Source organism: Artemia sp. Qi Xiang Cuo, chromosome 19, assembly GCF_049724085.1.
Source record: "Artemia sp. Qi Xiang Cuo chromosome 19, ASM4972408v1, whole genome shotgun sequence".
NCBI classification, from domain to species: domain Eukaryota; kingdom Metazoa; phylum Arthropoda; class Branchiopoda; order Anostraca; family Artemiidae; genus Artemia; species Artemia sp. Qi Xiang Cuo.
The window spans coordinates 34,620,179-34,633,857 of NC_142812.1; the positions used below are offsets into that span (position 1 = coordinate 34,620,179).

General features: G+C 38.7%; 1 protein-coding gene across 2 annotated transcripts in view; it reads left to right on the forward strand.

Moving 5' to 3' along the window:
- Positions 1-13,679, forward strand: part of LOC148940771 (uncharacterized) — a 220,014-nt gene that overhangs the window by 97,840 nt on the left and 108,495 nt on the right. For both annotated transcript variants that reach the window (XM_089105283.1, XM_089105284.1), the window contains exon 3: positions 6,546-6,739. In XM_089105283.1, the coding sequence (XP_088961409.1) occupies positions 6,546-6,739 (194 nt within the window). The remainder of the gene's footprint in view (positions 1-6,545; positions 6,740-13,679) is intronic.

Consider the following 13,679-nt stretch of genomic DNA (forward strand, 5'->3'; position numbering starts at 1 on the left):
GTCATTCTCAAGACATACAGGGTTTGTCCAGAAAGTAATAGGACTGAGTGAAAACTTTCAAAATAGGCTACTTTTTGCGTCAATGCAGCGCTGCCAGCGCGATTTCCAAGCATTAAAGGCGTCACGGTATGCATTCTCCGGAATAGCCTTGAGAGCCGCGGTGCATGCTGCTTGGATCCCCTCTGTCGCCTAGAAATACTTGCCTTTCAACGGCCTTTTCAGGCGAGGAAACAAGAAAAGTCCGGGGGCCAAATCTGGGCTGTAGGGTGGCTGCGGAAGCGTTGGGATGCCAGCCTTAGTCAGGTAGCTGTTCACGAAAAGGCGGTGTGAGCCGGGGTGTTGTCGCGGTGCAACTTCCAGTCGGCCGCGATGTCTTGTGAGCACTTCCACATAAAACTTGGCATTGGCGGTTTGTCCAGGAGGAACAAATTTATGGTGGACGATGCCTTTGACGTCGAAAAAGACAATTAGCATCGTTTTCACTTTGGATTTGCTCATTCGTGCCTTCTTTGGGTGAGGAGACGCCGACGTGTGCCACTCGGAACATTGCCTCTTTGTCTCGGGATCATACTCAAAGATCCAGCACTCGTCATCTGTGATTACGTTATTCAAAAATTTGGGGTCTATTTGACACATGTTAAAATTTTCTTGGCACACTTACACTGGCCGCAATTTCTGGCCGTCAATGAGCACTTTTGGGACCATCTTCGCGCAACCCTTGCTTATTTTCAAATGTACTGTCACAATGTCATGAACGACAGATATTGTTAAATTTAACATTTGGGCAATTAAACAATACTTAGTCGACGGCCTGGGTTCAAAACTTTGCGCACATGAGTCACATTGTCGGTTTTTTGTCAAAGTCGAAGGTCTTCCAGCACGTTCTGCATCGGTGACCTCTTCCCGGCCCTCCAAAATGGCCTGGTGCCACTGAAACACTCCACTTCTAGCTAAAGCAACATCTGGGTAAGCCTGCTTGATCATATTTAACGTCTTTGTTTCAGATTTACTGAGTTTCACACATAATTTAATTGCGTACCTCTGCTCTAACGAACGCTGCATTTTCGGCTTGCACCACTCACAGAAAACAGGTCACGCAATAATGCCTGCCCTGACTCTCCAGGTGCTCGGAGACAACTGCCCAGCAGATCGTTTGTTAGCTAGGAAAGCCCTCTACCGAATCCAGTCTGGGCACGCACGCTCTGAAGTACAGAGGTGGTGAAAGAAAATTAGTCCTATTAGTTTCCGGATAAACCCTGTAATTTCAGGACTTTTCATTTACGTTGAACAAAATGGCTATCTCAAAATTTTGATTGGATATGTTTGGTAAAATGGTGGGCATGGGAGGGGGGTTAGTTGCCCTCCAATCACTTTCGACTATTAGAAAGGATACTAGCCCTTTCAATTTCCGAACGAATGAGTGTTTTTCGAAGTTTTTAAGACAAGAAATGGCTATAGCAAATATTCTATCAGATGCATTTCGGGAAAATACGAGGTAGGGGGGGTATCCACCTTTCCATTACTCTGAATCTCAAAAATGGCACTGCAACTTCTGATTATAAATCTAATGAGCCCCCTCTAAAGTCTATACGATCATCCTTTCTATATAAACCTTATATGCCCCCAGGGCATAACTCACAACCCTTGCCTTAAGGGCTGTAAGGGGGATGTCATCTTCAAATACATAATTTCCGGATTTCAACTACGTTGAACAAAATGGATTTCTCAAAATATTGATTGGATGTGTTTTGGGAAATGGCGGGCGTGGGAGGGGGGTTAGTTGCCCCCCAATCAGTTTCGACTATTGAATAGAGCAATAGCTCTTTCAATTTCCAATCGAATGAGCCCTTTTTGAAGTTTCTACGACAACTCCTTCGATACGAAGTGCCCTGGTCTAAAACCAAAAAAAAAAAAAAATTTTGGCCACATCGCTCTTTACATTGGCAGCGCTATTGCGCTGCCTGTGATTTGTCATCTTAACAGCACACTGGAGCACATCGTTTATTTCCGGTGCTAAGTTTTCTGCTGCAAAGTCCTCTTGGAGAATAATGCAGTGACTAATAGCTATTTGATTATAATGAGCAGCTTGAAAAAATGATTCAAAACCAATATATTTGCCCGTCATTGCTCTTACACCATCTGTGCATATTCAACAGAGTTTTTTCTTTTCAAACTTTCAGTATTAATATTTGTCAACTTTACAATATGATGATGTCTTTCCCTGTAGTATGGTCTTTCGTAGGACAAAAAAATAACAATTCTTCCTCCACGAATCTTTATAAATGTACCTGACATATACTAACAATTGATCCAATTTAGTAATATCAGTTGTTTCATTCAACTGAATTGAAAATTGTGGACCTTCTTTAATTCTTGTAACAAGTTCCACTAGTTGGTCCTTGTTAATATCAGAAATTTTATTCGAGACAGTGTCGTTTGACAAAGAAATTTTTTGAATATCGTTGGCATATTTACTTTCATCCAGTATTTCTAGCATTTTTCTACAAATAGCAACAGGCAATACAAGATCTTCTATAATGGTGGACGGCATTTTATTTTTAGCAATACAGTATGAAACTTCATATGATGTTAGTATATATTTTTCATTATTGGTCATAAATTTCTCAAAGGTTTTTTAGCTCAAAGGTTTAAAGATTTATACAGTCTTTCAAACTGTTATTTTGACTTATTGACATAAAAAATACTTTGATTCAAGATGCGTTGTTTTTTTGAAGGTTCCATAGTGTCTGGAGCCTATAAGTTATTGCTGATCAAACAAAGAGGTAGTTCATTACCCTTACAAATATTGAGCAAAACTGAACTGAATCAAAACTGCAGATATCACTCATCATATTTTCCTTTCCGTCCATTAAATGTTATTTTTAATACTTCGACCTGCCTGAGCAGAGTTCGTAGCTTTAATATCTGCGTCAGTACCATTTTTATATAAATTGACCGATTTATCTACGGGTAAAAATTATTATGATCCCAAAATAAAATAAATATATAAAATATCATATTGTATATAATAATTGATTAATTAGTGAATAAAAAGAAAAAAATGAAATATCGTTACGGTGAAACACTGACAATTGACTTCACTAGACGACCCAGTGTTGCCAGAAGGTACAAAAAATAAATCAGAGTCTTGAAAAACAATTCTTATAGTGCCAAACCATATCTCCGAGAACATAACCCCGAACCTATTAGAAGAATCGACGAACAAGGTCCTTTAGTTTGTCCTTCCCAGCCTCTCGAGCACACAGAAAGTACAGCCTCGTTGTGTGATGTTAAAATTATTCGATTCAAATGATGTATGGATGTCTGAAGAAAATAGTTGTTGTTTTTTTTCCCGAAAAAGTATTTCATGCCAAAAAATAAGCCAGATCACGATAAAATTAGCCAAGATTTAAGCCAGCGGATAAATTATAAAAAATATATCACCATTCACCATCAGAATAAGCCAGTCTGGGGAAAAATAAGCCAATATGACAACACTGCGAAGAGAGTCGATACTACACTAGTTCACTACAGTCAGTGTTATTGGATTTATTGCCTCGCTGAACCCGTGTGCGCGCATTCCAACCTTTTTTGTGTGCAGTTTTGTGACGGTAACTGCAAAAACACACATCTAGATGTTATAAAATTGTTCATTTAAATATTTAACATTAAAATCTCTCGCAACCCCAGAATTTTGCTACGTGACACCATTTGTGGTCGTCACCCATATCATAGGCAGCGCAATAACGTTCCTAAATAAAGAACGATGTTGCCAAAATGTATTATTTTTTTTTCCTCCATACCCGGGTACTTCGTAAGGCAACTAGCCCCCCCCCCCACGCCCCTTGTTCCCCCAAACACATCCAATCAAAATTTTAAGATAGCCATTTTGTTCAGCGTAGTTGATTTCCAGATAGAAATTATATTTTTGAGGAGGACACTCCCCCACAAGTGTTTCGGGGCAAGGGTTTTAAGTTATGTCCTGGGGGCATATAAGGTTTTTGATAGAAGGCGTTGTCGTAGAAACTTTAAAAAAGGCTCATTCGATCTGAAATTCAAAGGGGTATTGCCCTTTTTAATAGTCGAAAGTGATTGGAGGGCAACTAGCCTCCCCAACGCCCATCATTCCCCCAAACACATCTAATCAAAATTTTGAGATAGCCATTTTGTTCAGCATACTTGATTTCCAGATATAAAATATGTTTTTGAGGAGGACACTCCCCCACAGCCTTCAGAGCAAGGGTTGTTAGCTATGACCTGGTGGCATATAAGGTTTTTATAGAAGGCGTTGTCGTAGAAACTTCAAAAAAGGCTCAATCGATTGGAAATTCAAAGGGCTAGTGCCCTTTTCAATAGTCGAAAGTGATTGGAGGGCGACTCCCCCCCTCGTAGCAACTTCAAAAAAGGCTCAATCGAGTGGAAATTCTAAGGGCTAGTGCCCTTTTTAATAGTCCAAAGTGATTGGTGGGCAACTCCCCCCCCCCCCCAAGCCCATCATTCTCCCAAAAACATCCAATCATAATTTTGATATAACCATTTTGTCAAGTGTAATTGATTTCCACATAGAAATTATTTTTTGAGGAGGACACTCCCCCACAGCTTTAAGGGCAAGGGTTCTAAGTTATGCCCTGGGGGCATATAAGGTTTTTTATAGAAGGCGTTGTGGTAGAAACGTCAAAAAAGGCTCATTTGATTGGAAATTCAAAAGGCTAGTGCCCTTTTAATCGTCAAAAGTAATTGGAGGGCAACTAACCCCCCTCTCACGCCCACCTTTTCCCCAAACACATCCAATCAAAATTTTGAGATAGCCATTCTATTCAACGTAGTTTTCAGTTCTATAAATTAGGTCTTCGAGTATGACAGCTCTCTCGCAGCCCTCCGGACAAGGGTTGTAGTTATGCCCTGGGGGCATATAAAGTTTTTATAGAAGGCGTTGTCGTAGAATCTTCAAAAAAGCCTCATTTGATTGGAAATTCAAAGTGCTAGTGCCCTTTTTAATAGTCGAAAGTGATTCGAGGGCAACTAGCCCCCCTCTCTCGCCTACCTTTTCCCCGAACACATCCAATCAAAATTTTTAGATAGCTGTTTTGTTCAGTGTTGTGGATTTCCAGATAGAAATTATGTTTTTAGGAGGACACTCCCCCACAGCCCTAAGGGCAAGAGTTGTAAGTTATGCCCTGGGGGCGTATAAGGTTTTTATAGAACGCATTGTCGTAGAAACTTCAAAAAGGGCTCATTCGATTGGAAATTGAAACGGCTACTGCCCTTTATAATAGTCGAAAGTGATTGGAAGGCAACTATTTCCCACCATTTCCCCAGACATATCCAATCGAATTTTTTAGATAGCCATTTCGTTCCACGCAGTTTAAAGTTCGGGAAATTATACCTTTGAGCAGGACACTCAATCAATCAATCAATCAATCAATTTATTCAATCAATAAACTGAACAAAATACACATCAATATAAACTCCCCCGTAAGGCTCTATGGCCAGGAAAAAAACTCGTCCCAGAGTCTTCAAGGCAAGGGTTATAAGTTATGCTCTGGAGGCATATAAGGTTTTTATTGAAATATTTGTCGTAGAAACTTGAAAAAGGGCTCGTTCGATTGAAAATTCAAAGAGCTAGGGTATTTTTAATAGTCGAAAGTTATTTGAGGCAACCAACCCCCCTCTCACGCCCACCTTTTCCCCAAACCGATCCAATCAAAATTTTTAGATAGCCATTTTATTCAACGTAGTTGAGAGTTTTGGAAATTAGGCCTTTAAGGATGACAACCCATCCCCCCCACAACCCTCAGGGTAAGAATTTTAAGTTATGCCCTGGGAACATGTAAGGTTTTTCTTGAAAGCGATTTTGTAAAAACATCAAAAAGGACACATTCAATTGAAAACTGAAAAGGCTAGTGCCCTTTTAATAGTCGGAAGTGATTGAAGGGCAACTAACCCCCTAAACACATACAATCAAAATTTTGAGATCCATTAAAAAAACATAAATGTTTATACTTTTATAACTTTAATAAATCAAATAATATTAACATTTTGATTACTAAATATCAGTATATGTATATTAAACTGACAATGCACATTCATTTGTATTTTTTTAGTAAAGTGCAAATAAAGTTCTGGCCTTGCGAAGGCACAGGGGTTTTGAGCCCAACTTATGTTTATTTCTGCTCGTTTTGAGTTTGATTCGGTTGTTTATTCTTATTTCTTTTCGTTTTGGGTTTCATTTATTTATCGATGCTGATTTGTTGTAATTTCACGCTTGGTAGATTATTTGATTTTATGTTTGCTCATTTTTTGTTTAATGGAGTTCTTTACTTTTCTTAGAAAAACTTATTTTGTGGAAAATATTTTTTTAAATTAATTTCAAGAAAGTCTGGTCTAAGACACTCGCTCTCCAACTCCATAGCACAGTCGTTATTGAAAGTCACTTAAAAGTACATAAATAAGCTCACGTGAAAAATTTGGAAAGATTATTTTGAGAAAGAATAACTAAATATACGGTACATAATTTTGTATCTAATTTTTTTTTTTTATTATAGGGAGTCGCCTACCGTGGGAACAGGCTCATATGAACAGTTAATGTTGGAGTTGAAGGAGGTTCAAACAAGGAGGAAAAATTCTGTTTGCTCTTCAGATGACAGGACGTCTAATGAAATATCCTTAAGTGGAGAAACACCAAGCAGTGTATTCGGTAGCGAAGAAGATGTCTGGAAGATACGAAATATTAGAAAAGGTAACACATTTAAACAGTTGTAAGTAGAATTTTCCTAGTTTATTAAACAATTATTTAAAAAAGAAAAGCTTGATTCATTTTTGAATCAAGTTTCGAAAAAGCTATTTACCTTCCCAGTAAAGGCAATCTGTAAAGGGGGGGACTTTCGGGGCACTTGTATCCTATCCCTTTGAGAAATTCTAGTATTAGGCCAATAAAATTACAAAAAAAATAAAATTACAGTGAAATAAATTCTTGAACTGATGGATCTTTCAACATTTTATATTATTATCCATCAAATATTCAATTTGATGTTGTTCATACTTTCCAAGACTCTTCAAGACGCATATAGTTTTCAGTAAAGCGCCAATGACGCAGTAAGTTTTAGACTTGTACAATGAGAGAAGGAGGTGATGCCAAAACTCTTGTTTGTAGTGATATTTGTTCGTTTCAATTTAAGTTTCACTCGGTTTAAGATTTATTTTATTCATTTACATTAATATCTATTGTATGTTTGTTTGCATTGATTGTTAATTTAATTTCTGTTCGTTTTAAGTTTCATTTATACTTTAATAGCAAAATATTTGTTTTCGTTTTATGCTTGATTTCCGTATTCAATCTCAGCATTACTCGCTTTAAAATCTGTTTATACATTTATATTACTACTACTTGTATGTTTTTTGCTATGATTGTTTATTTAGTTTCTGTTCGTTTTGGGTTTCATTTATTCTTTAATAGTAATTTCTGGTCGTTTTGAGTTTGAATTTTAACAGGTATTTGTATCAGCAGTGCTTAAATTTAAAATAGCCTTTACTTTTCTTTGAAAAATTTATTTTTTGAAGTTTTTTTAATTATTTTTTGTTCGTTTTTTATTGCAAAAAGTTTCAAGTTTTTAAAAATTCCTTATTTCAAAATCAAACTTTAAAAAAGTCAAATGTTCATCAACGTATCAAAACTGGTATCAAAGTGAAAAAATTGGTTTGCGTCAAACTCGGAGTTTTTATTACCTGACGTTTGAACTATTTTTAACAAAATGGCTATCTCAAAATTTTGATCGGATGGGTTTGGGGAAATAGGGCGTAGAGGGGGGGGGGGCCTAATTGGCCTTTGGTCTCTTTTGACTCTTTAAAAGTGAATTAGAACTTTTTATTTTCAATCAAATGAGCCCTCTCTGAAGTTTATACGAGCATCCCTTCTATAAGAACCATAACGCCTTATGCGAGTATAACTTACAACGCCTGTCCCTGGGCCCTGGAGGGTATCGTTGACCACAGAGTTTTAATATCTGATGTTTGAACTATTTTTAACAAAATGGTCATCTTAAATTTTTATCGGATGGGTTTATTCATCCGATAAACCCAAAGGCGTGGAGGGTGGGAAGGGCTAGTTGCCCTCCGATCTTTTTTTGGCTATGAGAACGTGAACTAGAACTTTTAATTTCCATTCAAATGAACCCTCTCTCTAGTTTATACTAGCATCCCTTTCATAAGAACCATATACAGCCCCAGGACATAGCATACAATGCCTGTCCCCCGGGCCCATTGGGGTTGTGTCGAAACCGGAGTTTTTGTTATCTGACCTTTGAACTATTTAAAAAAAATGGCTATCTCAAAATTTGTAAAAGATGGGTTTGGGGGAAAAGGGCGTGGGGGGCTAGGGGTCCTCCGATCTCTTTTGACTCTTAAAAATTGAACTAGAATTTTTAATTTCAGTTCAAATCCGCCATCTGAAGTTTATACGAGCATCCCATTCATAAGAACCATATATGCCCCCATGACATAACTTGCAACGCTTGCCCCCGGGTTCTTTGTGGTTGTGTCGACACCGGAGTTTTTTTTATCTGACCTTGGAACCATTTTTAACAAAATAACTATCTCAAATTTTTATCGGATGCATATTGGGGAAAGGGGGCGTGGAGGGGATAGTTTCCCCATGATCTATTTTGAATCTTAAAAACTGAACTAGAACTTTCAATTTCCAGTCAAAGGAGCCCTCTCTGAAATTTATACGAGCATCCCTTCCACAACAGCTGTACATGCCCCCCCAGCCATAACTTAAAACGCCTACCCCGGGCCTTGAAGGATTGTTTCGACTCCGGAGTTTTCTTTATATTTTCTTTGAACCATTTTGAAAAAAGATAGCTCTCTCAAAGTTCTAATCGGATATGTTTGAGGAAAAAAGGGCGTGGTGAGGGGGGGGGGCTAATGGCCCTCTGATCTCTTTTGACTCTTAAAAAGTGAACGAGAACTTTCAATTTACAATCATATGAGCCCTCTCCGAAGTTTATAAGAGTATCCCTTCCATAAGAAATATATATGTCCCCAGTGCACTACTTACAACGCCTGCCTCCGGGCCCTGGGGGGTTGTATCGACCCCGGAGCTTTCATTATATGATCTTTGAAAATTTAAAAAAAAAATAGCTATCTCAAAGTTCTTATCGGATGGGTTTGAGTAAAAAAGGGAATGGAGGGGGGGGGGGGGTATTTGCCTTACGACATCTTTTGACTCTTTAAAATTGAACTAGAACTTTCAATTTCCAATCAAATGAGCCCTCTCCGAAGTTTATACGAGCATACCTTCCATAAGAACCATGTATACCCCCAGAGCAATACTTACAAAGCCTGCCCCGGACCCTGGGGGGTTGTTTCGACACAGAAGTTTTTCTTATCTGACCTTTGAACTATTTTTGACGAAATGAAAACCTCAAATTTTTATCAGATGTATTTGGGGAAAATGGGCTTGAGGTGGGGGGGAGCAAAGTGCCCTCCGATCACTTTTCACTCTTAAAAAGGGCACTAGAAATCTCAATTTCCAATCGAATGAGCCCCCTTTGAAGTTTATACGACGACCTCTTCTATATGAACTGCCTCTGGGAATGAAATAAATGGAATGTAGGGGGGAAGATAGCTGCCCTCTGCTCACTTTTGAATCTTAAAAAGTGAATTACAACTTTTAATTTCCAATCAAATGAGCCTCTATGGAGTTTATACGAGCATCCCTTCCATAACAACCATATATTCCTCCGGGCATAACTTACAACACCTACCCCCTGGCCCTGAGGGCTGTGTTGACACCTAAGTTTTTATTATGTTAACTTTGAACTATTTTAAACAAAATGTTTGTGTAAAAATTGTTATGAAATGGCCATTTTAAACATTTTATCGGATGGGCTTGGGGAAAAAACGGTGTTGGGAGGCGGAGGCTAATTGCCATTGGATATCCTTTGACTCCTAAAAAGTTAACTAGACCTTTCAATTTCCAATCAAATGAGCCCTCTCTGAAGTTTGTACGAGCATCCCTTTCATAAGAAGCATATACGCCCCCAGGACATCACTTATAACGCCTATCCTCCGGGCCCTGGGGGTTTTGTTGACACCGGAGTTTTTGTTATCTAATTTTTGAACAATTTTCAAAAAACTGGCTATCTCAAAATTTGTAGCGGATGCGTTTGGGGGAAAAAGGCGTAGGGGGAAAGGAGGGGTATTAATTGACCTTCGGTCTCTTTTGACTGTTTAAAAGTGAACTAGAACTTTCTATTTTCAATTAAATGAGCCCTTTCTGAAGTTTATACGAGCATCTCTTCTATAAGAACCATATGTACCCCCAGAGCATAACTTACAACGCCTGTCCCTGGGCCCTGGGGGGTTTGTGTCGACCCCGGAATTTTAATTTCTGATGTTTGAACTATTTTAACAATATGGTCACCTCAAATTTTTATCAGATGGGTATATCCATCCGATAAAGCCAAAGGCGTGGAGGGTGGGAAGGGCTAGTTGCCCTCCGATCTTTTTTTACTCTGAGAACATGAATTAGAACTTTTAACTTCCTTTCAAATGAGCCCTCTCTGAAGTTTATACGAGCATCCCTTTCATAAAGACCATATACGGCCCCAGGACATAGCTTACAATGCCTGTCCCCCGGGCCCAGGGGGTTTTGTCGACACCGGAGTTTTTGTTATATGACCTTTGAACTATCAGAGGCAACGCTGTAGCGTTGCCTATAGTAAAGGCCATACGGCTCCAATGTTTTATTATTATTATTTATTTTTTTTCCCAGCACTTCATACGGAAGGGGTCGTCGTAGAAACTTCAAAAGGGGCTCATTCGATTGGAAATCGAGAGTTCTAGTGGCTTTTTTAATATTCGGAAATGATTGGAGGGCACTTACGCCCATCATTCCCCCAAACACATCCAATCAAAATTTTGAGATAGCCATTTTGTTCAGCGTAGTTGATTTCAAGATAGAAAATATATTTTTGAGGAGGACACTCCCCTACAACCCTCAGGGCAAGGTTTTTAAGTTATGCCGTGGGAGCATATAAGGTTTTTATATAAGGCGTTGTCGTAGAAACTTCAAAAGAGGCTCAATCGATTGGAAATTAAAGGGCTAGTGCCCTTTTTAATAGTCGAAAGTGATTGGAGTGTAACTAGCCCCCCCCCCGCCCATCATTTCCCCAAACACATCAAATCAAAATTTTGAGATTGCCGTTTTGTTCAGCGTAGTTGATTTCCAGATAGAAAAAGTAGTAAGGGCCCAATTAGTTGAAAATACACATGCACTTTCACAAGCCTGAGGCATGAATATACAGTGCAGTTTAACCGGTATATTGGCTTACCAGGGTCACTCACCTCTAAGTTGATTAGTAGGTTTTTTTTTAAACTTGCGTGTAGTTTAACCGGTACATTGGCTGACGCAATTTACCAGATTATATGTCAATTATTTTTTTTTGTTGTCACTATTCCAGTTTCTGCTAAACCAGTATTTGCATGTGGTTACTCCACATATGGTAACTTGATTAGTAGGTTTGGAGATAACTTAATTTACTTACGACAATGAACGATATTAATTAATGTTTTGAATAATAGGAATGTGAATGATTCTTATTAGTGATTGGATTTTATCAGCGGAGAAAAAAGGATTAAACTGATTAACAGTTAAGGTAACCCCAAAGGAGCTGTTAACTGAGGTAATTTGTTATAAATTTGAAAAATACCTAACGACGAATCGGAAATGGTTGATTAACATTTGCAAAAAAAAAGGGCAATGGGATTTGCGAATTGGAGGAGATGGGGTGGTTATGCACTGTATAATACACAAGTGATGTTTTGGAGAGTATTGTCAATTTAAATAGGATCTAACGTTCCCCGGGGGGTTTAGTTAAATTGGGTTGAGTTGCACGAAGGTTCATTAGTACGAGAGTTCAGTAGCACGGGGGTACGGTTATACAGGGGTTCAGTTACATGGAGGGTTCAGTTGAACGAGGGGGGATTTGCGATTTGGAGGAGATGGGGTGATAGTGTACTGTATAATACACAAGTGATGTTTTGGAGAGTATTGTCAATTTAAAATAGTTTAGAAATAAAGAAAAAAATTAACAAGAAATGGCTGAAAAGTGTTTTGAGGGAGATGGACTGCATGGAGGGTTGAGATGCACGAGAGTTCAGTTAAAGGGGGGTACAGTTACATGGAGGTTTAGTTAAATGGGGATCGAGTTGCATGAGGGGTTCAGTAGCACGAGGGTTCAGTAGCACGGGGGTTCAGTTATACAGGGGTTGAGTTACATGGGGAGGGAGGGGGGAGGATTGTGACTTGATTTTTTACTCCAACTTAAATTGTACGAGTATGACTTCATTCCCATGATTAAATCAGTTTATTCATATTTAAGAGTGAACAAAAAGACCATTAATGCTCCATCGCATTCTTCTTCTTCTTATCATGCGCCCAAGCCTCTCATGCCTTCTTTTCACTCGGGGTCAATCGACGTCTTAATTTGCGAATTGGAGGAGATGGGGTGGTTATGCACTGTATAATACACAAGTGATGTTTTGGAGAGTATTGTCAATTTAAATAGGATCTAACGTTCCCCGGGGGTTTAGTTAAATTGGGTTGAGTTGCACGAAGGCTCAGTAGTACGAGAGTTCAGTAGCACGGGGGTTCAGTTGTACAGGGTTTCGGTTATACAGGGATTCAGTTACATGGAGGGTTCATTTGAACGAGGGGGGATTTGTGATTTGGAGGAGATGGGGTGATAGTGTACTGTATAATACACAAGTGATGTTTTGGAGAGTATTGTCAATTTAAAATAGTTTAGAAATAAAAAAAAATTAACAAGAAATGGCTGAAAAGTGTTTTGAGGGAGATGGACTGCATGGAGGGTTGAGATGCACGAGAGTTCAGTTAAAGGGGGGTACAGTTACATGGAGGCTTAGTTAAATGGGGATCGAGTTGCATGAGGGGTTCAGTAGCACGAGGGTTCAGTAGCACGGGGGTTCAGTTATACAGGGGTTCAGTTACATGGGGGGGGGGGATTGTTACCTGATTCTTTTATTCTAACTTAACTTGTAGGAATAGGACTTCATTCCATTGGCTAAATCATTTTATTCATCTATAATGGTGAACAAAAAGACTATTAATTCTCCGTATTTTTCTTCTTCTTCTGATCATGCGCCCATGCCTCCCATGCCTCCTTCTCACTCGGGGTCAGCTGACGTCTTAATATCCGATAAAAGTTGCATATTCCACTCGTTCTCCACACCTCGTAATATCCGTCATGAGTGATATAGTGGGAGTCATCGATCTTAGGTTCCCGATCTAGACATGAAAATTAAAAGGTTTAAAATATATGGAATTTGTATAAGCTTTAATGGACAAAAATACGCTAAAAGACGGTTCCCGTGAAATTATTGCAGTTTTCTATAAAAATGAACGATTTTCAATGCGAAGATTTGTTAGTGTTAGGGATAGTTTGCTACTTCTGACAGAAAATTTTTATCACAATAAAAAAATTGTTACTTCTAAGAAAAAATTTAGCATCTTTGGCAGAAAACTTGCTAGTTCGAACAGAAAACTTGTTACCATAATTTTCTGAGCTGAATTTCTTAGCCTTTCATAGGTGTGTGTTGTCTGAAACCTATGATTTGGGATGGTTAATTTGCTATTATTGACTTTTCAGAGCTAGTTT